Source organism: Sinocyclocheilus grahami, unplaced genomic scaffold (genome assembly GCF_001515645.1).
Source record: "Sinocyclocheilus grahami isolate Dianchi unplaced genomic scaffold, SAMN03320097.WGS_v1.1 scaffold451.1, whole genome shotgun sequence".
Taxonomy (NCBI): domain Eukaryota; kingdom Metazoa; phylum Chordata; class Actinopteri; order Cypriniformes; family Cyprinidae; genus Sinocyclocheilus; species Sinocyclocheilus grahami.
In genome coordinates, this window is record NW_015505630.1 from 520,454 (window position 1) to 547,033 (window position 26,580).

Consider the following 26,580-nt stretch of genomic DNA (forward strand, 5'->3'; position numbering starts at 1 on the left):
CTCCACTGAAAATCCGTTACACAATGATGTTTCAAAAACTTCTTAAAGAGATCATCAAATAAATCCGTGTTAACTGAGAGGTTTAAATCCAAGTTTTCTGAAGAGACATGATTGCTGTATATGATGGACTGATTTAATTTAGGCTTTTATTCACACAACATTGATCAACGCACACGCATAGAGCACTTTTAATAGAGGGACGGAAATCTCTCTTTTTTTTAAATCTCTCTTTCGTTTCGAAGATGATCTGAAGCCTTGTGGGTTTGTAACAACATGAGGATGAGTAAATGATGACAGAATTTTCATTTTCATTTATCAAAAAGGGATAGTTCACCCAAAACTTGACTTTGGATTTGGGGATGTGTCAATAAATGGCAGTAGCAAATTCGTGGTGATAGCTGTAATTGAGAGTATTGATATACCGTTTAGTTATACACAGGTTGTGCTCTCTTGAAGAGGAATAATAAAACTGGCCAGAAATGTTTTATTTATTTAGCTCATTTATGAGGAGACAAACTTGTGTGACCCAACCATTTATTTCAAATAGCCAGCTTCCATTTTATTATGCACTGCTTACAGAACTCTGGTCTGGAATGCTGTGAACACAGAAATTGAATACTAAATCAGCTCTTTGGATGCTGTTTAGCCAATCAAATAAGGACCAGAACTAGATTTAACATTTACATTCATTTTTGTCTAAAGCAACTACATACAAAGTATACGTTTTATCAGTTCCTGCATTCTCGAATCGAACTTATCAAATCCATACTCTACCGTTTGAGTTCAACACAGCTCAATTCCTGTCCTGAGCTGCGTTTCCCAAAAGCATCGTAAACCTAAGTTGATCGTAGCTCCATTGGTAACAGTATTAGGTCAAACTTAGGCTTATGATCCTTTTGGGAAACGCAGCCCTGTTCTTAAATACAACAGAAGCTCATTCCAGAGTCTAGAAAAAGCTCTATAACCTTTACTTTTCAGGTGCAATTGAGGAACCATCAGACTCAGCTGATCATTTGAGCAAAGAGATCTCAAAAGTTAAATCAGACTAATTAAATCAGACTCTGGTGCTAGGCCATGGAGAGCTAAAACATGTGCATAAGGCAAATAAAGGCATTTACTAGCCGTTTAGACACTTTTAAAGTTTTTTAAAGTCTAATGTTTTATAAGACAGTTCCTGTAGCTACCAGTTTGATACAGAATCCAGTAGGCTAAGTAAGAAAACCGCATTTCTGCACTCTTAAAATAAAAGTTTAATGCTTTTCACAGCAATTCTACAATTGATTTTTGGTTCCCCAAAGAACCTTTCAAGTGAAGAGCTCTTAAATAAGAACCATTTTTTAAAATTAATTAATATTTTAATAACCTGAAGAACCTTTTTTTCCACTATAAAGAACCTTTTGTGCATTACAAAGTTTCAATGGATGTTAAAAGTTATTCACGGAACCATAAATGCCAATAAATAACTTTGGCTTTTAAGAGTGTCCAACTGAAAGTTCTCAGTTCACATTAGGCCTGGACCGGTGTGGTGATGGTGAAGAAAACAAAGCTCTCAAAATTGTTGGTGCTTCCTCAGAACGTTGAACTGGCAGCTGCAATTTCTCATTGTGTTCCGCAAACGGACCATCAAGTGAAAAAGTCATTTTTATCGAGGTGGTTCGCCGCAGGGAGGAAGACGGGCGTGCGCACTGAACTGTCTGGTCTCGTTCTTTGAGGACGGGAAGAGAAAAAAACCGACGCCACGCGCGCTTTCTTCAGTGCAGACAGCGGCGGCTCGAGCGCTTCGGATGAACTCGGAGGATGCTTGATGCGAGAGACTTAGGCCAGCCACGTAGCGATGGCTTGTAAACAAGAACAGCGGTGAGCTCGGACAGTCTAGAAGGAAACCAGAGCGATTTCTGATAGTTCGTCCGCACGTGCATGCGACTGTACGCTGTTCGCGAAAACTCCGTCGAGGAATAGTTTATCTGAAGCAAGTCGTTTTTTTGTAGATTTGTGTTTTATCGGATCTCTACACAACTTGAGGTGGACGGTATGAGGGAGAGGGCGCTCGTGACTCGGGTGAGTAGTCTTCTGCTACAAGTTAATTTCTGCTTTTGCATTTATCCACAGCGATGACAGTTGTTCGCCGCATGCATAGAAACCATCACTGGAACATCTGTCAAGGTATGATGCTGTCATCGTGGCAATCAATGCACTACACCACTTACTTTCACCGGACGATCTGCAGGGTTTTGTTTGCAAAGAACAGGAATCGTCAAAAATTGTTATTGTTTTCTTGCCTAATGCTGCTTTGCATACGAATGCATCGAGAGTCTTCTGCAACTAACGTAACTGCTCGTAGACCGCGAGTGCACGTCTGTATGAATGAAAAAAATCTCTGAAGGAGTATAAATCTGGGCGGTTTGGGGGTGTAAGGAGTGAAAGTCGGGGATGTTAGCTTGTTATGAGCCATAGGGTTAAATAGTCTTATTGTCGCTGCACGCGCTTTGCAAAGCAGGTCTATTAAATTCACCTCGATGGGGCGATTTGAAATCGCATTTAACAATTTTGCAAAAGCGGGTCTTGTCGTAGCTGGAGTCCATTGCACGCAGCTGTATGTACGTGCACTCGGGATGTTAGCTCTGCTAGCCGAACGGCCTGCACGCCTGCCGTCCCGACCAACCAATGTTTCCTTCTGTTTAACCCTTTCTTTGCGTCCCTTTCCCAAAAAAGTTACTCTTTGCTAGTGAGTTGCCGCACAACCTTTGATGCTTTTCTAACTGTTCTGACCGTATATGTTGGCCCAATTGCGCGGTATACCAGTATGTATCCTCATTTTTTTGGGTGGACGCGATGGAGTTTGGAGGTGTGTTGTGGATGCGCGCGCTAGGCCCTTCTCAAACTGCGGCGTTAGCTCGAGCTGCTAGCGCCGATTTTAAGAGTAGGGGGCGAAGGATTTTTGCTATTTGTTTTGTCTCTTTTTTAAAATATTTTTTTGGTCCCTTTCTTTTTAAACGTAGTCTAGAACTGCCTTGTTGCATTTGTGTGCCTGACAAGCCAGAAAGCTATGATAAGCTTATTATTTTGTGAGGTTTCCCCCCTCTTCCCTTTTATCCAGTTCCCAGGCTGCTATGAAGTCTTACCAACTTAATGGGCAAAGAGATTTTCTCCAGAGCTTGTGTAATTCAAGATGTCCTATGACACCCACAAATCAAGGTTTTCACGAATCTGTGTTTATCTGAAGAAGCATTTAAGTTAAGAAATAGCATGTGTTTAACCAGTATTGGATTTGTCCACCTTGTTTTTTACCTTAACTTTTTTTTTCTGCTGAACATTTGAATGATTCTGTCTTCATAACGTATCATTGACACTGCAATGTGTATCATGGGAATATACATTTTATTCATGGCCCATCTGCTACTAAAATTCAATTTTTAAAGATAAAGATATAAATTGCACTGATCCTCTCTTAAATTGAAAATTTTTGTGGTCTTGCAGGGACGGGGTTTAAGCAGACTAAATGATTGAAAAAAAGTCCTGTGTAAGACTTTTAAAATAAATAAAACACATGCATTTAGGTAAGAGAGAGGGCTAATTTTCATTACTTTCATGCTTAAAGATGTCACTAATTTGCACCCAATTCTGACATCCTTTCTATGCTCTCCCTGGGACATTCATCACCTGCTGTAGAGTGACCTGTATTAAAGGCCTTCTGTTGGTGGGTTAGTTTAAGAGCATCTGAAAAGAATAAAGTGACTCAGCTTGCTTGTGTTTAATACAGTTGCATAATAGCACTCAAAGAACCCAACGGCCCTTTCTGAGTGAAAGTCAGATTGTGGATTCACAGGACTGTCATGGTTGACCTCTCTTGATTGAATAATTAGTCAGATTACCAGTGGTCTGCCACTATTAGAATTCAGTACAAGGCCGACAGGTCAGAGAAGTTGGAGACGGGGAAAGTTGAAGAGCAACTTATTTTTGAAAAAGTGCATTTTTAGTTGTTAGTTGTTGGAAATTTAGCTTTCAGTCATTTAAAACCTACATAAATCAATCCTGAAGTCATTGGCTGTAGCTTCTAGAAGACATTTCCTGAGCACTAAAGCCACATTAAGATCACAGCATGAAAGCAAATTTGTGACCCTGGACCACAAAACCAGTCTTACTGTAAGTCGCTGGGGTATGTTTGTAGCAATAGCCAAAAAAACATTTTGCATGGGTCACAATTATCGATTTTTCTTTTATGCCAAATATCAGTAGGATATTAAGTAAAGCTCATGTTCCATGAAGATATTTTGCAAATTTGCTACTGTAAATATATTAAAACTTAATTTTTGATTAGTAATATGCATTGCTAAGAACTTAATTTGAACAACTTTAAAGGCGATTTTCTCAATATTTTCATTTTTTTGCACCCTCACAGTCCAGATTTTCAAATAGTTGTGTCCTATCCTAACAAACCACACATCATTGGAAAGCTTATTTGTTCAACTTTCAGATGATGTATAAATCTCAATTTCGAAAAATTGACACGTAAGACTGGTTTTGTGGTCCAGGGTCACATTTTGTCTGCAGTATCAATTGAAGAAATTAAAGTGGTTTTGGTTATTAAATGAGTAAAATATTTTTTGCTATTGTTTGGACGAGACGAGACGAGGTGAGGTGAGATGAGATGAGATGGGGGGGTTATGGGGTCACATTCTTGATCCTCAGTCCTTGGAGCAGTCACAGTTGATCAGGATATATATGATGAAGATGAGTAATTTTATTGATTGTAGAGATTTTGATTGTGTGAGTGTCACCCACATCAAAGTAGCTTGCTTTTTGAGGAAACCTGGGATTAGTCACCATTATCATCCACTAACTTGCTCATGATGATGAGAGGGAAACTTCAGTTGCACTTGTCGGTCTTGAAACAAGAAAAATTAATTCATTGATATTGTCTACACACTTTCACACTCAATTGCCCTCTCCTTTTCTTCTTTTGTATTGCACCAGATCATGCATACTATAGACCTGTAAGTGGCTGCAGACATAGACAGATGTGTAGATGCAAACACATGCATCTTGCATTCTTGTGTAAATAAGTAGAGCTTTTTTCCTCCATTTCCTCCTCAGATGTGTTGTAGACACTGTGTTGCAGCACCTGGCGGAGTGTGAGAATCTGCGTTTCTGGCATCCTTCTGATGGGTGCACTCAATTCAAGAGTCATAAAGCTATTTTAACTAGCTTTTCGCAGATCTTTAGCCAAGAATTAGGATTTGCAATCTGTTTAATATTAATGCAGAGCATTGTTTTGTATTTAAAAGTGATGATTTCGATCTGATTTAAAGCACAAAACAGAATTTACACAGAGTGGAAAGTGTGCCGGGGCCAGTCTTTTAAATATATGTACAGTAATATGTGTTATATATGCCGGCTACTTTCCTATGACTCCAACGCATACGCTCTGAGATGTGTGACCCCTTATGCACCCATCATGTGGTCACATACACTGCGCTCTCCAATTCTCAGAAAGTTTCAAAGCACACAGGAAGAAAGGTGGAGGTGTGTGTATGGCTGTATCTGTGTGGGTATGTGTTTGTGTGCATGTATAATTGTATATGTGTGGGCGTTTGTTTATGTGTATAGGGTTTTATTTGTGTGGGTAGTTTTATGCCTGTATGTGTGGCCGTTTCGGCAATGTATATACTGTCACTGCAGGAGAGCTGCAAGATTTGGGCAAATGACGTCACCCTCAATAGTTAACATGCAAGGTTTTAAATGCAGCTGAATAGTCTTTAGCTCGATTTTTCGAGGATTTGCTCCATTGTGTTACTGTAAACAAAACGCAAGCAGGAATCATACACTGCTATTCTGAATCCAAAGCCATTGATACCTGAGTTGTTTGCTGCATGAATTGAGATGAAGACTACAAAATAATACAATAATCCTACACAAACCGATTTTTCTACTTCTGTCTGCTAAAACAAGCATTCACCTGATTCATGAAGAAACAACTCTTATAAACTGGTTCTTTTACAGTCATGATGTAGTGGAAGTAGCGACAGATCTTTTCCACATTGTGACACATCCAAGTGAAAAAGATTGTCGAAAATGAATAAAATACAGGACAGGAACTTGGTTCTATGTATCAGTTGTTGATTGGATGGAGGTAGATCTGAATGTGAGCTTGTAATTGATTGTAAGTAAGAAGGTGGTGGTGTTTAATCAGACAAAATGACTGGAGAAGTCCGACATACTTCACCAAAGAGAAATTTCACTGGAAGTTTGAGTTATGAGTTTAAAAAAGGAAACATGCATGGATGAATTGTTCACCATAAGATCAACAACGTGCATTTAGAAAAGAAATAAGGTGAATTTACTTTTCAAGCCAATTATTCATCGAAAAGACTCACCAGTTCATAAGTTATTGATTTGAATTAGGCCAGTTGAATCCATTTATTAGATTTATTATCAGTGTTTTGTTTTAATAAATGAATATGGTGATATGAGCCTTAAAGGGACAGTTCAACTCACCTTCATGTTGTTCAAACCTGTGTGACTGTTCTTCTGTGGCACATACAAAAGTAATAAAAAAAAAAGAGAGAAATTTCACTGGAAGTTTGAGTTATGAGTTTAAAAAAGGAAACGTGCATGGATGAATTGTTCACCATAAGATCAACAACGTGCATTTAGAAAAGAAATTTACTTTTCAAGCCAATTATTCATCGAAAAGACTCACCAGTTCATAAGTTATTGATTTGAATTAGGCCAGTTGAATCCATTTATTAGATTTATTATCAGTGTTTTGTTTTAATAAATGAATATGGTGATATGAGCCTTAAAGGGACAGTTCAACTCACCTTCATGTTGTTCAAACCTGTGTGACTGTTCTTCTGTGGCACATACAAAAGTAATAAAAAAAAAAAAATCTTCTTTTTTCTCAGTACAATGAAAATCAACAACATTTGACATTATATGTTTAATTTTATGGACAAAAATAGTTTAAACCGTTTTAACACCGGTTTAGCATGACATGAAGTTGATTAAGCCTTTAAACCCGAGGTGTCCCGCCACCCGCACGAAAAAATTCAAAATCAAATTACTAAGCAACCCCTGAATGGAATAACACGAAATATGTATCATTTTAAAGCTTAGAATCGCAGCCTTTTAGTGATAATTATTTTGATCAACTCTTAACAAGCGCTGAGCAGTCCCTCTAAACCGAATTGTACCCAGGTGGGACGCCCCACCCTCCGCGACAATATTACTAATCATATTTTTAAAACCACTGCCTTGATCAACAAAAAAAATGGATATCATTCAAAAGCTCAGAGTCTGATCTTTACAATGCATGTAGCCACTTCGATTAACTCCAAAGTAGTGCCGAGTTATTTGCTGATAAATGACACACAAAAAAATTCATCATTTACAAAATGTTTTTTTGTGCCATGTACTCTAATATGTCAGAAACATCATACATCTCAGATAGTCATGTGTCATATGTCATTTGAAAGGTCTCATCGAGTAGAATAAAACAAGTATAATTTTTGGGGGTTTTGACTGAACTTGAGTGAGGCATTACTTCAAATTCAAAACAACAATTTCGAAACTGTAAAGGGCTAAGAGAAAGGCTACCTTGGTTCCAAATGCTGTAACTTTTAATTACTTCATGATATCAGCACAACATTTTATTCACATACAGCACACATGTTGGGGAACATCACCAAAAAATAATTTTTATCTTATTTCTTTCATGAGATATTGAACGTCAAATAAGTTCAATATGAAAAATTTCCCTTGACCACACTAATTTTTCTTACATTTGATCACCTATTTCTCAGTATGAGAACATTCAAATGCAAAGATTTTTTTTCTCTCATAAAAATATAGAAAAATTTCTATCAGACGATACCTGACTCTCCTTGCTACGGTCTTGGAGTTATGAGTCATTATTTTTGTGTATGGCACTTAGAAAACAACAATTTTTAAAATTCCTTCAAGGAGTCAAGAGCTAAACAAAAAGGCCTGTTTAGTTACAAAATACTGTAACGTTTGGATACTTTATGCTATCACCACAAAATTACAGATACAGCTAACATGCTGGGGAACATCATCAAAAAAGAATTTCCCTCCTACCGTATTTCTGTCCTGAGATATTGAATGTCAAATAAGACAGACAGGGCTCTATGCTTACTTTACTTTTTGGAGCGCTTGTACTCCTAATTAAAAAAAATTGGGAGCACAGTCAAAAATTTAGGAGCACCTTCTAATCAGTAATCAAAAATTCTGATAAAAAATTAACCTTCCCATTACGAGGTGATATTTGACTCCTTAAAGTGATTTACAGAGAATTTAGTTTTTACCTTTGAAATGGCATTTTTCTACCTTTTATTAAAAGTGTCATCTTTTGTCAAATTCAAAAAATATATTTATAAGCTTTTTAACATTTCTAATTAAAACAACAGAATAAAAACAAGTAGAATAAGAATAAGTTACCAATCAAATGAAATCAGTATTTAAGCAATACATTTTTGCTACAGAGGTGGCACAGAAGAACACACAAGTGGATTGTAGGTGTATTTTCTGACGTTTAATGAGGCTCAGAGGTTGCATGAGTGCAATTAAATTCATGTTGAGGTTAATGTTTTAAATATAACATTTTGAATATAGAAATATTAAATGATTTAAATAACAGAAAAGATACTTTTAAAATTAAACTAAAACTGCCAGCAGGTGGCGGCAAGTCACTGATTTTATCACTGAATCATTCATTCAATTGATTCGTTCGAACAGCTGAATCATTCAGGAACGAAGTACGTGACTGTCTTTATGAATGGGTAATTGAATCATTGACTCACTAGATTCGTTTAAAAAAAACACTTTGTTTGTTATAATGAGAGGATACTTCTGTGATACATTACTCAATGCTGCAGAAACACGTAATTACGTTAGAACCTTTGAAGCTCCCTCAGCGCAAATACAAATATGCTGATCGGGTCAGTCGCACAGGTGCTCCTAAATATTATTTCATAGTCGCACGCAGTAGTTTTCAGTCGCAAATGCGACTGAAATGGTCGCACTGAAGAGCCCTGACAGATATGAAAAATTTCTCTTGAGCACTCAAATTTTTCTTACTTTTTTATCAGCTATTTCTCAGCAGGAGAATGTCCAAATGAAATAAAAAAAAATTCTGTTGAAAATAAAGAAAGTTTTCTATCAAAAGATACCAACCTTTTGACTCTCCTTGCTATAGTCTTCGAGTTATGAGTCATTATTTTTGTGTATGTCACTCAGAAAAAACATAAACTTCAGTGAGGCAAAAATGCCCTCAGCTTTTAGGGCTTAAAGGGTTCATTGATGACAGAATTTAATTTTTTTCTGAACTATCACTTTAATGTGTTGTAAAGTAGGCTTATCTGTCCTAAAGGTGACTCAAAGGGAAACTGTATGTGTTAAAACGTTATCCCCTTTCTTTCTGACTTCACATTTCTGTTTTACCTGGCCTAAAGGCTGATTTATACTTCTGCGTCGGACCTACGCCGTAGCTTACGCATAGACTCACACCCATACGCCGTAGCCTGACGTGCACCTCTCCAAAAATCTAACAGCGCGTCAATTTTACGCAGACCACAAGCGCTGTGATTGGTCTGCTAGAACCCCTCCCTCCATATGTACTTGAGTTTTGTGTGTTTATGTGCACTTTAAAATATTTTTGTCACACCTTCTAATATAAAAAAACAAAGCAAAGAACAAGTGTCTTATCATTTATGATACTACATTTCCCCAGACACATGAGAGTCATGAGCTTTCAAACATTGCATACATTCACTGTATATATGCGTACGCTGTGTCAAGACACCTTTTCCTGCTGCCGCGGGATAGAATTAACTCACTTTCTTTTCTAGATGTTCGCAAACACCTTGATGAGCCAAAAGGGTTTGTGATCTTTCTCAATCCAAAATTGAACATTTGCATCTGATCAGCGCTCTGGTCTCCGATAGTTTGTCAGAAGCATTTTGCAACAAAAAAAACAAAAACATCTCAAGTGAAATTCTTTGATAAATTGTAGGTATAGGGTTAATGTGAGTCACGCTGTTGGTCTCTTCACAGAAGTAGCATGCATCACTCTGACTAGACCGTAATTATCTTGGTAGTCACAAGGCTTTAGATTTTATCGTGTAGTGCATGTTGTGCACAGTCAATGCTTTACAGTGCAGGTTCTGAAGAGCCATGTATATTTCACAGAAACATTTGTTCAGCTCACGCAGATGATGACTGGCACACATACACTTTAACAGAACAGAGATGTTCACAGAGAGCCAGGAAGTCAAGGTTGAGCGCAAAAACAGCTATTTTTCCTGTCTGTGGCTGCCGTTTACTTTTTGTTTAGGTGGTGTTGTTTTTGATCGTGATGAGTCGGCATGTAATGTGGGGTCTTGTCAGGTTTTGATTTTGGTGAATTAACAGGGTCACTCAGATATCTGATTTCTTGGGCTATTGGCACAAATTGGCATATAATGGAGCCATTGATTGGGGAAGATCATTCCTTGAGCGCACACACTCCGTCCCCACACCCGTTTCAAATCACTCACACTGAAACTTGTGGTCTCGTTTTGGTTCATGAGTATGTAACTGTCTGAATTTTCAGTTGAATCATCAGTCCCTCTGTTGAGTGAATGCCATAGAGATCAAGGATAAATGGCTCAAACAGTTAGCTAGTTGAATGAATGTAATTATTTTTTGTTCATTTGTCTTGTTTCTTGTTTTTCATTTGTTCACATGTTTTGTTTAATTATTGGCGGAAGAAATATTTATTTATATATATTTTTATAATCATATATTTATAAATTGATAATTTGTATCAATATGTATATAAATATAGTATTTAATGTATTTAATATAGGGGTTTGTTCAAATCACTAGCAAGAGCCATTATTAAAAAATATATAATTAATATATATCTTCCGCTCTCTCTCTCTCTCTCTCTCTCTCTCTCTCTATATATATATATATATATATATATATATATATATGGCTCTTGCTAAGGAATGACCATTACTATTACTATATTTGCTTGTTGCTTGGTTCCTCTTAAGTCTGCCTTGTATTTTTTTTAATAATTAAGAATATTGTTATTTTATGCAGTAATAACATATTTCTGTCCTAAAATATTCACTTTCATGTGCCCTTGTTATGCACTACTGCACCAGAAAGAGAGGCATAACAATGCTCATGTGTGCTAGAAGTATTTGTCTAACTGTTGGATTGCAATATGGAACTGGAATTTGAAGTGCACAATAATCGCAGTTAAACATTCATGATCAGATCAAATAATCACTACAGGCCTACTTGGCAAATAAGCAACACCCCAGCAATCACATAGCAACACTGGTGCTGGCAAATTCAGCACGGGTGAGTAACTTGTTGTGACATGTTGCAGTAATGAAGTGTGCGAGATTACCCCATATTTGTCAATATAAAAAAAAAATATGTACAGAATATGAAAATATGTGAGGGTTTCTTCCCCATTGTGTCAGTGTGTTTTCTGTACTTAACTTCTTGTGGTTTAATTTTGAGCTGCTCACACACACACACACACACTTACGCTGAGAAACGAAACGCTTGCGGTTTGGTGTGTGTAACTGATTAGTAGTGGGATTCTAGATGTCTACACCTTAACCAGGTTGCAGTTTCATTTCTTTCTTTTTCTCTCATTTTCTTGCTTTCTCTCTCTCTCTCTCTCTCACTCACACACACACACACACACACCCACACACACACACACACACACACACACATTTTGGTGAATTAACAGGGTCACTCAGATATCTGATTTCTTGGGCTATTGGCACAAATTGGCATATAATGGAGCCATTGATTGGGGAAGATCATTCCTTGAGCGCACACACTCCGTCCCCACACCCGTTTCAAATCACTCACACTGAAACTTGTGGTCTCGTTTTGGTTCATGAGTATGTAACTGTCTGAATTTTCAGTTGAATCATCAGTCCCTCTGTTGAGTGAATGCCATAGAGATCAAGGATAAATGGCTCAAACAGTTAGCTAGTTGAATGAATGTAATTATTTTTTGTTCATTTGTCTTGTTTCTTGTTTTTCATTTGTTCACATGTTTTGTTTAATTATTGGCGGAAGAAATATTTATTTATATATATTTTTATAATCATATATTTATAAATTGATAATTTGTATCAATATGTATATAAATATAGTATTTAATGTATTTAATATAGGGGTTTGTTCAAATCACTAGCAAGAGCCATTATTAAAAAATATATAATTAATATATATCTTCCGCTCTCTCTCTCTCTCTCTCTCTCTCTCTCTCTATATATATATATATATATATATATATATATATATGGCTCTTGCTAAGGAATGACCATTACTATTACTATATTTGCTTGTTGCTTGGTTCCTCTTAAGTCTGCCTTGTATTTTTTTTAATAATTAAGAATATTGTTATTTTATGCAGTAATAACATATTTCTGTCCTAAAATATTCACTTTCATGTGCCCTTGTTATGCACTACTGCACCAGAAAGAGAGGCATAACAATGCTCATGTGTGCTAGAAGTATTTGTCTAACTGTTGGATTGCAATATGGAACTGGAATTTGAAGTGCACAATAATCGCAGTTAAACATTCATGATCAGATCAAATAATCACTACAGGCCTACTTGGCAAATAAGCAACACCCCAGCAATCACATAGCAACACTGGTGCTGGCAAATTCAGCACGGGTGAGTAACTTGTTGTGACATGTTGCAGTAATGAAGTGTGCGAGATTACCCCATATTTGTCAATATAAAAAAAAAATATGTACAGAATATGAAAATATGTGAGGGTTTCTTCCCCATTGTGTCAGTGTGTTTTCTGTACTTAACTTCTTGTGGTTTAATTTTGAGCTGCTCACACACACACACACACACTTACGCTGAGAAACGAAACGCTTGCGGTTTGGTGTGTGTAACTGATTAGTAGTGGGATTCTAGATGTCTACACCTTAACCAGGTTGCAGTTTCATTTCTTTCTTTTTCTCTCATTTTCTTGCTTTCTCTCTCTCTCTCTCTCTCACTCACACACACACACACACACCCACACACACACACACACACACACACACACATACATATACATAAAAAGGATGTATGGCACCGGATTTGAAGACCAGAAGGTTTTACCAGGTAACAGTTATTGTGATGACTACAGTTTCAGAGGTGTTGTTATACTTGTTATAAAGCACTATTGTACTTATTCTTGAATATCTGTGTTTGATGACACACTGCTCTTGTTTCAATGGTAGTTGTGGTTCATTTACCCGCTTTGATGTACTGAATTAAATGTGACGTCTTAGTTGACACCTGATATAATTGCTTTCAATTGTCTTTCGTTCCTTTCGCAACCTTTCACATTGTTTCTTGCTCTCTTTCAGGTAGCACCTGGCTGCAGGCTGCTGATTCGGAGCAGCTGGTAATGACTGCGAGATCTAAGTGCTGAGTTCAACGGTGCGGAGACACCGTCACATCACTGACAGAGAGGCTTTGTGGATGAATCAGCAGAGATTGCAGATGAGATGCCGTTATTGTCTTTCCAAGTGAAACCGAGATGCTGTTGAGAGACTGAAGTTTGGATCTAAAGTCAAGGCGAGTTTCATTTGGAGCGGGATGAAATATGTGCGAGTAGTTGCACAGTGAGACGGATTTCATGTGAGTACTTTGAGGTGAAACATTTTAAGAGTACATGAGTTGGGGAAAGGTTTGCTGTGCTTGTTTTTAGGGCTGTACAATTTGGAGACAAAAAATTGTAATATATCAACATGACCATTAAAAAATCATAATAACAATATTGCACTGGATCATGAGCTGCTTGTGTGTAAAAGAAGTGCTGCGCTTGACTCTGAAATACCATACATTCGTTCAGTTAAATCACAGCCTTTTGAAATTTGATAATCACTCTAAGCCATATCGTGACTTGGGTTTTATTTTGAGTTATCATGCAGCCCTAAATTATTCGTCTTATTCATATTCTTTATCTTCCTGTCTCACTATTCTCGTTTCCTTTCTTTCTCTTTCATGTGCTTGTGAAAGTAATGGAGGCTCGGTTTGGGCTAGGCTAAAACGTCTCTCCTCATCTCTCCTCCTTTACGCTCTCTTGCCCTCCTCTCATTCATTTCGAGAGGAGGGGTACATTGCCTCCTGTATCGCCCTTGACAGGAATCGGTGGTTATTCTCAAACATAAAGAAGGAAACTCCAATTTAACTGAGTGATCGGCTGCCGATGAAGTCCTGCCAAACACCGAAGGAGGAGGTGTCCGGCCCAGAGACGATGTCTCAAGAGGAGGAGCAAATGACTCAATCCTCCCAAACATACTTCCACAACACCTCTGCTCCTGATGCCGAGCTGTCGGCAAAGCTGTACAAGCGAGAAGCTGCAGCCAAACTGCACTCGGTGGTCACTGACAACACGATGGCTACGAGACCTGAGTTGCAGATGCCCTCAGACCTAAATCCCCATTCTGCCCCGACTCAACCATTTTACCGGGAAGGGGCCGGAGCAGCTGCGACAAAGAGCGGAAATGGAGGGATGTCGGAAGATTCTGAAGGCGAAGAGGAAGCCGGGGCGGAGGATGAATTCAAACGAGGACAGATCATCGTAGAAGTCAACCTCAATAACCAGACCCTGCACGTGTCCAAAGGAGATGACGGAGCCAATGCAAACACTGCAGGAGACGACAAGAGCAATAGTGAGGAGGAGAAAGAAGAAGATGAGGAGGAAGAGGATGACGAGGAGGAGGAGGAAGAAGAAGAAGATGATGACAGTGTTGAAGATGACTACAGTGCTGAGGAGGATCTGGATGAGGAGGAAGAGGAAAACAACAGTCGGCGAACAAGAGCGCAGCGGGCGCACAGGGGTCGAGCGGCTGCTTCACCATGGCGAAAGAGTCGCCGCGTAACCGCTTCATCAACTGGGAGCGTAACCAAAGCAACCGCCGGCGTTACAACCAGGGGGCGGAGGAAGAATGCAGAGGTCCCGCCCCAAAAGCGTAGACCTGCCAAGATGGCCAAAAGCTCCGCCTCCTCCACCTCAGGAGCGACAGTCGCTGGAGGAGGAGGAGCCAAGGGAGAGGGTGAGGAGAAAGAGACGCTAGCGTGTGAAAAATGTCCACGTGTGTTCAACACCCGCTGGTACCTGGAGAAGCACATGAATGTGACGCACAGACGCATGCAGATCTGCGAAAAGTGCGGGAAGAAGTTTGTGCTAGAGAGTGAACTGGCTCTTCACCAGCAGACGGACTGCGAGAAGAACATCCAGGTGAGAGGATCTTCCCAAACTTGTATTGAAAAGCCACAGCCTTAGGAAATTACGAGTATTGTTAATAGACATTACTCCAAGCAGAGGCCTTATTTAATGTGACTCAGTTGGAAATGAGATTGGAGTGGGTCCATGGTGCTGCTACAAGGTATTGCACCAAGGCTGAAATTTCAGTGTTGTCATCCCAAGAATAGAAGAGTCTTATTTAAGAGTCTTATACAGTAGTGAACACACACACACCGTGAACACGCACCCGGAGCAGTGAGCAGCCATATTGCTGCGGCACCCGGGGAGCAGTTGGGGGTTCGGTGCCTTGCTCAAGGGTCTCACTTCAGTCGTGGTATTGAAGGTGGAAGAGAGCGCTGGTCATTCACTCCCCCCACCTACAATCCCTGCTGGACCTGAGACTCGAACCCGCAATCTTCGGGTTACAAGTCCGACTCTAACATTAGGCCATGAATACCCCATAATATTTTTGTTTTAATTAATGTTTCTGTACTATTTTTGGTCAAATAAATGTAGCCGTGGTGAGCATAAGACTCTTCTTCTAAAAGCATTAAAAAAATCTTACCAACCCCAAACTTTTAAACGGTAGTGTATGTGCAACACAACAATATGATATTGAAGGGGTGGTTGACCAGTTTTTTTTTTCTAGGCTTGATTGTGTTTATGGGGTGCAGTCTAACATGTGTTAATGCATTTATTTTATTTTATTTTTTAACATTATTTTTCACATAATTTACCTTTATTCTACACTGCTCTGTCCCTTCTCCCATAAACGTGCTGATCATTTCCTTCTTTTATGAAGCCCCTCCCTCAGAAATAGGCGATGGGCTCTGATTGGTTAGCTAGCCCAGTGTGTTGTGATTTGGCTAAACCACCTCTAGTGTGCGTCTAATCGTCCCGCCCCTCTCCTCAGCGGCATGTGCTCCGGTTGTATTGTAAACAATGGCATCGTCAATATTGCTTATCAGTTTGAGCCCGATTGAGATGCAGAGGATATTATTGAAGAGGATCGCGTAGAACCTGTGCAAGCACGGCTTTTAATGGTATGTTTTTTTGTTTGTTGTTGTCTCATACTTTTAGATATGCTGTTATTTGTAAATGCTAATGCTTCTGTTAGCTTTTAATATATGGTTTTATCCTGATTAAAGCTTTAATACAGTACGGCAACCACACGAGCGTCCATGCATAACGCTTCTAATAGCTATAGTATGTGAAAATAAGTGTATAAATGGAACAGTTCATTGTTGGAGCTGAGCTGAATGAGAGAGAGAGAGAGAGAGATGCAGAGTGTGTGCAGAGCAGGGGGACGCGAGAAACAGTATTAAGAACCGCTGCTTTAGAACATTGATTTTGAGTCTTGTGAATACATTAGAATCGTTAGAAGACAGAATTACAATTCATATATGAATAGATTTTTACGTGCACCTCTAGTTTTCTCTTCCTCTTCTCTAAAGCAGCGCAGCATGGCCCCGCCCCCTTTGCTGCCTTTTCCTGAGGGCGGGGTTTATCTGGGTTTGTGATGTCACAAACCCGGGAAGTAACTTGTTGTAGTCCCTACCAGCCGTTTTTGTAGGCATTAAACTGCCAGGATTATAAAAGACGATATCTCCGTTTGCATTGAACTTTCAGCTTCGTAACTTTGCAGATATTGTTTATGCTCAAACGGCAACATTACACACTAACTAATGTTAAAAAAGTGAAATCGCAATCAACCACCCCTTTAAATTAACATTGATTAAAGCTAAAGTTGCAAAAGTTTCATTTTCTTTTCCATATTCAATGCTTAAGTTAGACTGATGTGTGTGACTTGTACTTCAGTAATGATTATTGTAATTATTGATGCACTGTTATAAAAATTCTGGCTTGCACCATTAATTGTTTTCATGTTATGGCTAATAAATTACCAATATTTAAATTATGTAAGGTCAAATAATAAAGTAAACATTAATTCAAATAGCACTATTCTAGTCACATGCTTCACAGTATATAAAAAAAACAAAGCAGTAGATTGTTCCTCTTTTGTTAGTCACTTTGGATAAAATTATCTGCTAAATGCATAAATGTAGATAAAAAATAAAATTTTGTCTAAAGCTATTACAAGACGAAAACTAAAAAAAATTACTAATTTTAAATGCTGAATTTAGGCATTACAACATCATAATGTACAGTATGAATGATGGATATTAATTAAAAAATATATTTTTCATATTAATTTGCTAAGGATTACATTTAATAGTGTAATTATTAAATAATTAGAGTTTTCAATGGCAAAGGAATTATTTTGGTGATGGCAAAGGTAAAAACAGGAGAAATTAACGTGCAATTAAATGTCCAATATCAGCCAACTGAGATAAATTCTCAAATAAATTGATAACTGAACTATAAATATCAGATCTGATTTGAAAGATGAAGTGCATTAAAGGATAGGAATGTTAATTTCAGTCCTGACCAGCAGATGGAGACTTCATACATGTTTAGAGGGCTATTGAGACTCAGAAAAGGGGTCTGAGTAGATAATATCACTAAATATGGTATTCTTGTACTGTATAACAGTGTGTCTCTGTTTTCTTGTGTCTCAGTGTGTGTCATGTAATAAGTCCTTTAAGAAACTGTGGTCCCTCCACGAGCATATTAAGATTGTCCATGGCTTTGCTGAGAAGAAATTTGCCTGTGAGATTTGTGAGAAGAAATTCTACACCATGGCCCATGTCCGTAAGCACATGGTCGGTATGTACAGTAAAACGTGCACACAGACACACTTCAGCACTGCCCGAGTGAACACTTACATCTTCAATATCAAGATAAATGTCTTTACAGCCACAAAATACATATGAAACATTTGTATGCCTAATACAACAGGTCTTCTGTCTGTCTCTAGCTCACACAAAGGACATGCCGTTTACCTGTGAGACCTGTGGAAAGTCTTTTAAGCGCAGCATGTCACTGAAAGTGCATTCACTGCAGCATTCAGGAGAGAAGCCCTTCCGTTGTGAGGTATGAACACATTATATGGCACAATTCATAAGTGGTCTGTTCTGATATTGTGACTGAGAGAAGTTAAAGCAATCCATAAAATACAATGCAAATACATAAAATCATGCATTTGGGATGTGTTAATGTTAAAAGACATACAAGTCATAGACGGATTGAGTGACATGCTTATCCTAGAAAACCATAAATTACAAAATCATCAATAAAAAAATTATTATACAAGGTAAAAGAAGATATAATACCGGTTACATGGTTGGTACAGGTTGAATCCTTGCTTAAAGGGTTACTCCACCGCAAAATGAAAATTTTGTCATTAATCACTTACCCCCATGTCGTTCCAAACCCGTAAAAGCTTTGTTTGTCTTCGGAACACAATTTAAGATATTTTGGATGAAAACCGGGAGGCTTGTGACTGTCCCATTGACTGCCAAGTAAATAACACTGTCAAGGTCCAGAAAAGTATGAAAGACATCGTCAGAATAGTCCATCTGCCATCAGTGGTTCAACTGTAACGTTATGAAGCGACGAGAATACTTTTTGTACGCGAAGAAAACAAAAATAACGACTTTATTGCGCCTGACACAGAATAGCATACGCTGCTTGCGTTCAGCAGATATTCTCCAAAATGGCACTACGGTGATGCGGAGAGGAGACGAATTGTTGAATAAAGTCGTTATTTTTGTTTTCTTCGCGTACAAAAAGTATTCTCGTCGCTTCATGAAATTCAGATTGAACCACTGATGGCAAACTGACTATTTTGACTATGTCTTTCATACTTTTCTGGACCTTGACAGTGTTATTTACTTGGCAGTCAATGGGACAGTCACAAGCCTCCCGGTTTTCATCCAAAATATCTTAAATTGTGTTCCGAAGACAAACAAAGCTTTTACAGGTTTGGAACGATATGGGGGTAAGTGATTAATGACAACGTTTTCATTTTGGGGTGGAGTAACCCTTTAAGTTTTCCAGTGTAAAGTCTGTGTCCTGAACCAAAACCAGTTATAAACCACCGCACCACACAAACCCTTTTCCTGCTCTAGAAAGTCCTCCTTTCCCTTTAATAGGTGCAAGTCTAAGCTGTTGAATTTGGTACAGTATTTACATCCCCCTCTGTTGGCACCATGGTTTCCCCAATTTGAACCCACATTTATTTGTGGGTTTGACTGTTTTCTGTAGTTTTAAACATCAGTGACTCTTTATTAATGTGTCATTTGAAAAATCTAAAATACATTCCTAAAGTGTAAGAGTCTTAATTATAATTATATTCATAAATGTGTGCTTTTCCAGTCTGTCTATATTTACAGCTTTCATTTGTTTTTGGCAAATACTGTAAAATGCCACATCCACAGGACGATGTTGACATGCACGAACAACATATTTAAATAAGAGAGTGAATAAAGATTTGCCTATTGCTGTTAATAGCATTTTGTTTAGTTACATTTGTTTACTGATTTCTTTTGGCTCATTTATGTAAGTGTTGCCATCAGACTAGAGGTATTCTGAAAGTGCTGTTTGTCAGTCTGTGACAAGAGCTCTGTGTGTTTGTGTGTAAATAAATACACAACAGAAAATGCATTTTTTAATCAGACTTTTTCCTTTTAGCATGGAAATATCAGTTATTTCAGCATGAATGACTCTATTGGCACTAATTTCTTTCTGTCTTCTTGACACTGTTCTAACCAATGTTAGGATAGAAAATTCTCCGTTAACATCCACATTTATTTCAGTGGCAGTTTGGCTGATTGAATACACAACATACACTGCTACGGTTATCAATGGAGAATGATGATTTTTGGCAACAGATGAATGTTATTTTCTTTGAATATATTTTCTATTGTAGTTCGAGCAAAATTGACCAAAGTGAATGAATATGGTATGACAAAATGTAGACTAAATGTTTTTGTTTTTGTCAAAATACAAAAACTGTTTTAATGAACTAATTTAATTTAATTTGATGTGCTTTAATTTTAAAAGTTTTTCTTCAAACAATGTAACATGTTTAGTTTATATTTATGGCGCCCTCTTGTAGACTGTTGATTTAAAAATCTTGTTCGCTGATCTTTTCCTCCTAATTGAAATTTTTTTTAGAATTCAAATGTAGAAAATGGTTAAGTAAAAAAGGTTTGTGGATGGACGAACTGCTTGTCAGAGGAATTTTGTCTCATCACTGTTAAGATCAGTGTCTAAGTCTGTTTGCTCCATGCAGATTAATTTTGAATCTCTAATAATGTATTCTCGTTTGGTTTTTCCCTCAGCTGTACTTTGGGGCATCTTTTTCTTAGAAATGCATTGGGGGTTTGCACACCGTGAGGGTGGTCAGGGTGGGGCTCATTGGTTTCAGTTAAGGGTGTAGTGTGAGAGAGTCTGAACGAGTGGGATTGGCCTGATTCCTATAAGTAGTATGTCAATGACAGGCTTATGAACCGTAATGACAGGTTATTATGGTCCTATTACAAAGTTGGGCTTGCTTCAGTCTGGCCCTGATTTGAAGTGAGGCTGAAACAGCATCCACCCACACGCTGTCTATTTCTGTTTGTGTGTGTGTGTGTGTGTGCAGAACTGCGACGAGAGGTTCCAGTACAAATACCAGCTGCGGTCTCATATGAGCATCCATATAGGACACAAGCAGTTTATGTGCCAGTGGTGTGGCAAAGACTTCAACATGAAACAGTATTTCGACGAGCACATGAAGACGCACACAGGTGAGCTGACCCATGGTCAATGAATAGAGTCTTTTGTTAACTTTCACATATACTTGGAAGTTACTTTTACTATAATAATGATTATTATAATCTACAGTGGCCCCAAAAAACATTGCAACAAGCACACTTTTGTGAAAAAATATGCCACAAATTAAATTTTTTTAAATGATATAATCATTTGGGCAGAATGGTCACGCTCTATCTAAATGTCAGACTGAGTGAAGCAGGCCCGTATTGCATATTGTACAATTTATATTAAACGTTAATTAAAATGACGTTAATTACCTCCACCAAAAAATACTGCCCCAAACATATATGATTGACTTTCTTCTGTGGAACACAAAAATTATCCATCTTTGTGAGTCCATATAATGCAAGTGAATGGGTTCCTTAAATTTGACACTTTAAAAATTACACAAAATGAACACAGCGGGTGTGTGTGTGGTTGAAAAAATAATATTTTAAACAGTCGAACGTGGGTACATCATCACGTTCTGAAGCATGACGTAAGCGCATTGTGGGTTTTGAAGTGTTAACTTTGAGGTACCCATACACTTGCATTAAATGGACTCACAGATACGGATTATTTTTCAAAAAATTTTGTTTTGTTCCACAGATGAAAGAAAGTCATATACATCTGGCATGGGGGTTGGTAAATTATGAGAGAATTTTCATTTTTGGGTCAATTATTTCTTAACCCATTTGCATTTAGGACTACAGTAAAATTGAGGTTGACCATAAATGTATATTCTGAAAGCTAGACCAACACAAACGTATTGGAAATTTATTGGAGCATTATTTGTTTATTATAACATCATGCACCCATTTAGCTCTACTAAATTAAAATATGGTTATTGTAAATATGGTATTTGTATCAATAAAAAGCATTTGTAAAAATTTTTAATGTATATTTTATGCAAAAAAAATTGTTCATACTACAAGAGTAGAACAGTTCCGTTCAAAAAGTTAAATTTTTTTATTTAGTGTTGTTGAAAAGACTTCAAGTCTAAAGACTTGAGACTTAAATTTTATAAAAATTGTCACTCTTGTGTTCCTTAATTCAATTAGGTTTATTGAATAATTTTATTCTAGTAGTGTATTGGTTGTTCTGTATGTGTATGAGTCTTTCTGATGTTTTTCTGTATCCTCCAGTTGGTTCTTCAAGTCTGCCCTTGTAGTGGACACATTTAAACTTCTGTTGTGGTTAAACACTCCCAGATGTTCTCTATAAATAACATCAGACACCACTTGTTGAAGTCCTGCTGCCCTTGTTAGCTTTATTGCCAGTGAAGGAAACAAGATCTCATTTTTCTCTCTCCCATCCTTCTGCTTCTCTTCAGGTGAGAAACCATTCATCTGTGAGATCTGTGGGAAGAGTTTTACCAGTCGGCCCAATATGAAGCGGCACCGACGCACGCACACAGGGGAAAAGCCATACCCTTGCGAAATCTGCGGCCAGCGCTTCCGCTTTTCCAACATGCTCAAGGCACACCGAGAGAAGTGCTTCCGGGTCACCAGCCCGGTGACCCTTCAGCCTGCCAGCATGGCGCTTCCTATTCACCTTACTGGCCACACGCCTAGCCCAACCCAGTCCACTCAGTCGACGCCCATGGGCCCCATAATGATCAGTCCCACCTTGGGGGTGCCCCTACCACAACAGGCGGTCCCCACGCATGGCTTCTCTCATTTGCACATGCAGACGCAGCCCTCACAACATCACCCCGCACACACTCCTGTCCATCACACAGGACATGCCCCCATGCAGGCCCGTATTGCATATTGTACAATTTATATTAAACGTTAATTAAAATGACGTTAATTACCTCCACCAAAAAATGAAAATTCTCTCATCATTTACTGCCCCAAACATATATGATTGACTTTCTTCTGTGGAACACAAAAATTATCCATCTTTGTGAGTCCATATAATGCAAGTGAATGGGTTCCTTAAATTTGACACTTTAAAAATTACACAAAATGAACACAGCGGGTGTGTGTGTGGTTGAAAAAATAATATTTTAAACAGTCGAACGTGGGTACATCATCACGTTCTGAAGCATGACGTAAGCGCATTGTGGGTTTTGAAGTGTTAACTTTGAGGTACCCATACACTTGCATTAAATGGACTCACAGATACGGATTATTTTTCAAAAAATTTTGTTTTGTTCCACAGATGAAAGAAAGTCATATACATCTGGCATGGGGGTTGGTAAATTATGAGAGAATTTTCATTTTTGGGTCAATTATTTCTTAACCCATTTGCATTTAGGACTACAGTAAAATTGAGGTTGACCATAAATGTATATTCTGAAAGCTAGACCAACACAAACGTATTGGAAATTTATTGGAGCATTATTTGTTTATTATAACATCATGCACCCATTTAGCTCTACTAAATTAAAATATGGTTATTGTAAATATGGTATTTGTATCAATAAAAAGCATTTGTAAAAATTTTTAATGTATATTTTATGCAAAAAAAATTGTTCATACTACAAGAGTAGAACAGTTCCGTTCAAAAAGTTAAATTTTTTTATTTAGTGTTGTTGAAAAGACTTCAAGTCTAAAGACTTGAGACTTAAATTTTATAAAAATTGTCACTCTTGTGTTCCTTAATTCAATTAGGTTTATTGAATAATTTTATTCTAGTAGTGTATTGGTTGTTCTGTATGTGTATGAGTCTTTCTGATGTTTTTCTGTATCCTCCAGTTGGTTCTTCAAGTCTGCCCTTGTAGTGGACACATTTAAACTTCTGTTGTGGTTAAACACTCCCAGATGTTCTCTATAAATAACATCAGACACCACTTGTTGAAGTCCTGCTGCCCTTGTTAGCTTTATTGCCAGTGAAGGAAACAAGATCTCATTTTTCTCTCTCCCATCCTTCTGCTTCTCTTCAGGTGAGAAACCATTCATCTGTGAGATCTGTGGGAAGAGTTTTACCAGTCGGCCCAATATGAAGCGGCACCGACGCACGCACACAGGGGAAAAGCCATACCCTTGCGAAATCTGCGGCCAGCGCTTCCGCTTTTCCAACATGCTCAAGGCACACCGAGAGAAGTGCTTCCGGGTCACCAGCCCGGTGACCCTTCAGCCTGCCAGCATGGCGCTTCCTATTCACCTTACTGGCCACACGCCTAGCCCAACCCAGTCCACTCAGTCGACGCCCATGGGCCCCATAATGATCAGTCCCACCTTGGGGGTGCCCCTACCACAACAGGCGGTCCCCACGCATGGCTTCTCTCATTTGCACATGCAGACGCAGCCCTCACAACATCACCCCGCACACACTCCTGTCCATCACACAGGACATGCCCCCATGACGAGCCACGCCCCTCAGCAAATCTCAGTGCAGTCTTCTGTCCTGCCCCCTCCCCCTGCCCTGTTCAAGAGCGAGCCAATAAACCACTGCACGCACGAGGACTCGTACCTGCGACAGGGCGCCGCTCCACAACACCACTGAAACACACTCTCTCATACACAAACTCTCTAATGTGAAATCAGGTGCTCGCTGTAGAACAGACGAACAGCATACATCTGTCTAATTCTCACATGAATTGGGAAGCTGGAACTCCGTGAAATGCGATGAAATGTCTATGTGTGTGTGATACAAAACTGATACTACAAACCCACTTGCCACTAGCACTCGTGACCAAACAGGATTGTTAGACAGCTGATCTTGAGATCTGATCTCAAGAACACAAGCGCAAACTTCCTAAAGCATTACTCGGATTCACTTCACCTCGCTTCAAACTCTGTCACAACGATCAAATTGATGGGCCATTGGGATTTCAATGGCACAAACATGTTTCTCTCTCTTGAACTCTTTATTGACTCAGCTGCTGTTGCAAAGGTTCTACGGGTTCAATCATTCACAGGTTAAAGGTCTAGATTTAAAAAAATGCAGTGTAACCTCTTTAGAAATGCAGGTCTTCCCAACAACAGAAAATATTCCTATTCTACATAATGAATCATATACAAGTCATTACACAAAACATAGTATACAGCACTTAAGCAGTAAAAAGCAGTGTAGTCTTCATGACGTTTCTGTTGCCTGATTGTGGTTGTCAGTGGTTTTATTCAAATAATTAGATTTTATATATATATATATATATATATATATATATATATATATATATATATAAAATATAAAAAAAACCGCACACACTCCTGTCCATCACACAGGACATGCCCCCATGACGAGCCACGCCCCTCAGCAAATCTCAGTGCAGTCTTCTGTCCTGCCCCCTCCCCCTGCCCTGTTCAAGAGCGAGCCAATAAACCACTGCACGCACGAGGACTCGTACCTGCGACAGGGCGCCGCTCCACAACACCACTGAAACACACTCTCTCATACACAAACTCTCTAATGTGAAATCAGGTGCTCGCTGTAGAACAGACGAACAGCATACATCTGTCTAATTCTCACATGAATTGGGAAGCTGGAACTCAGTGAAATGCGATGAAATGTCTATGTGTGTGTGATACAAAACTGATACTACAAACCCACTTGCCACTAGCACTCGTGACCAAACAGGATTGTTAGACAGCTGATCTTGAGATCTGATCTCAAGAACACAAGTGCAAACTTCCTAAAGCATTACTCGGATTCACTTCACCTCGCTTCAAACTCTGTCACAACGATCAAATTGATGGGCCATTGGGATTTCAATGGCACAAACATGTTTCTCTCTCTTGAACTCTTTATTGACTCAGCTGCTGTTGCAAAGGTTCTACGGGTTCAATCATTCACAGGTTAAAGGTCTAGATTTTAAAAAATGCAGTGTAACCTCTTTAGAAATGCAGGTCTTCCCAACAACAGAAAATATTCCTATTCTACATAATGAATCATATACAAGTCATTACACAAAACATAGTATACAGCACTTAAGCAGTAAAAAGCAGTGTAGTCTTCATGACGTTTCTGTTGCCTGATTGTGGTTGTCAGTGGTTTTATTCAAATAATTAGATTTTATATATATATATATATATATATATATAGATATATATATATATATAAAATTTAAAAAAAATTCTTACTGGGTAATGCCTGTAGCTCTCCGACGTGTTCAGTCGGAGGTTGAGACTGTTAAGGAAGACCAATGCTGTGATGTGTCATAGGAAGACTGCAACTAAAGGTGAAAAAATATGATTCATGAGTTTTACTGTAAGTTCTATACAACCTAACTCACTTAACCAATTTTTTTATTTGTGTAAAGTAGATAAACATGCTCTGTGAGACTTTTTTTAAAAAGGAAATCAGATTTCTCTGTTGAATTGAGATGTGTGCTTGTGAGAGTGTGTGATGGGTTGGAAGATGAAGAAAGGGTTTGTTTCTAATCATGTATTCAACCGAATGTAGGTGTGTGTGTGTGTGTGTCTTTGACTGATCTTATGCCTGTGGTGCTGGTATCAAAAGCTGCTTTTTAGTTGCTCTGTCTTTTCCTTGTACATGATTCTTTGTCATGCAGATGATCAGTGTGTGAGTGAGTGTTAAAATGGTTGCTTATGTGTTAAATAGTGTGATGTTAGGAGCAGCACAGATAAAGTGATTGAAAGCCTTGAGTCAATCAGACTCGGCTGATTGATTG

General features: G+C 38.4%; 1 protein-coding gene across 4 annotated transcripts; it reads left to right on the forward strand.

Annotated features, from left to right (window-relative positions):
• Positions 1–1,491: 1,491 nt before the first annotated feature.
• Positions 1,492–25,947, forward strand: znf652 (zinc finger protein 652). 4 transcript variants are annotated; one of them, XM_016234385.1, is made up of 9 exons: positions 1,492–1,857; positions 2,110–2,163; positions 13,414–13,687; positions 14,069–15,293; positions 17,879–18,026; positions 18,178–18,293; positions 20,848–20,992; positions 22,333–22,743; positions 25,178–25,947. In XM_016234385.1, the coding sequence occupies exons 4-9, from the start codon at positions 14,259–14,261 to the stop codon at positions 25,327–25,329; spliced, it is 2,007 nt and encodes a 668-aa protein (XP_016089871.1). In that variant the 5' UTR covers positions 1,492–1,857; positions 2,110–2,163; positions 13,414–13,687; positions 14,069–14,258; the 3' UTR covers positions 25,330–25,947. The 4 variants fall into 4 exon arrangements, with proteins under 4 accessions (XP_016089871.1, XP_016089870.1, XP_016089872.1 ...); XM_016234384.1 differs by lacking the exon at positions 2,110–2,163 and having other exon boundaries at positions 1,492–2,058; XM_016234386.1 differs by lacking the exons at positions 2,110–2,163; positions 25,178–25,947 and adding an exon at positions 24,265–25,076 and having other exon boundaries at positions 1,492–2,058; positions 22,333–22,707.
• Positions 25,948–26,580: the final 633 nt, after the last annotated feature.

Excerpts from the sequence above, each read along its gene's own strand:
- znf652 (XM_016234387.1), top strand. The coding sequence starts at position 14,259 with ATGAAGTCCTGCCAAACACCGAAGGAGGAGGTGTCCGGCCCAGAGACG. Across the intron at positions 18,027-18,177 it reads TGTCCGTAAGCACATGGTCG|CTCACACAAAGGACATGCCG; the intron begins GTATGTACAGTA and ends GTCTGTCTCTAG. Across the intron at positions 20,993-22,332 it reads GCACATGAAGACGCACACAG|GTGAGAAACCATTCATCTGT; the intron begins GTGAGCTGACCC and ends GCTTCTCTTCAG.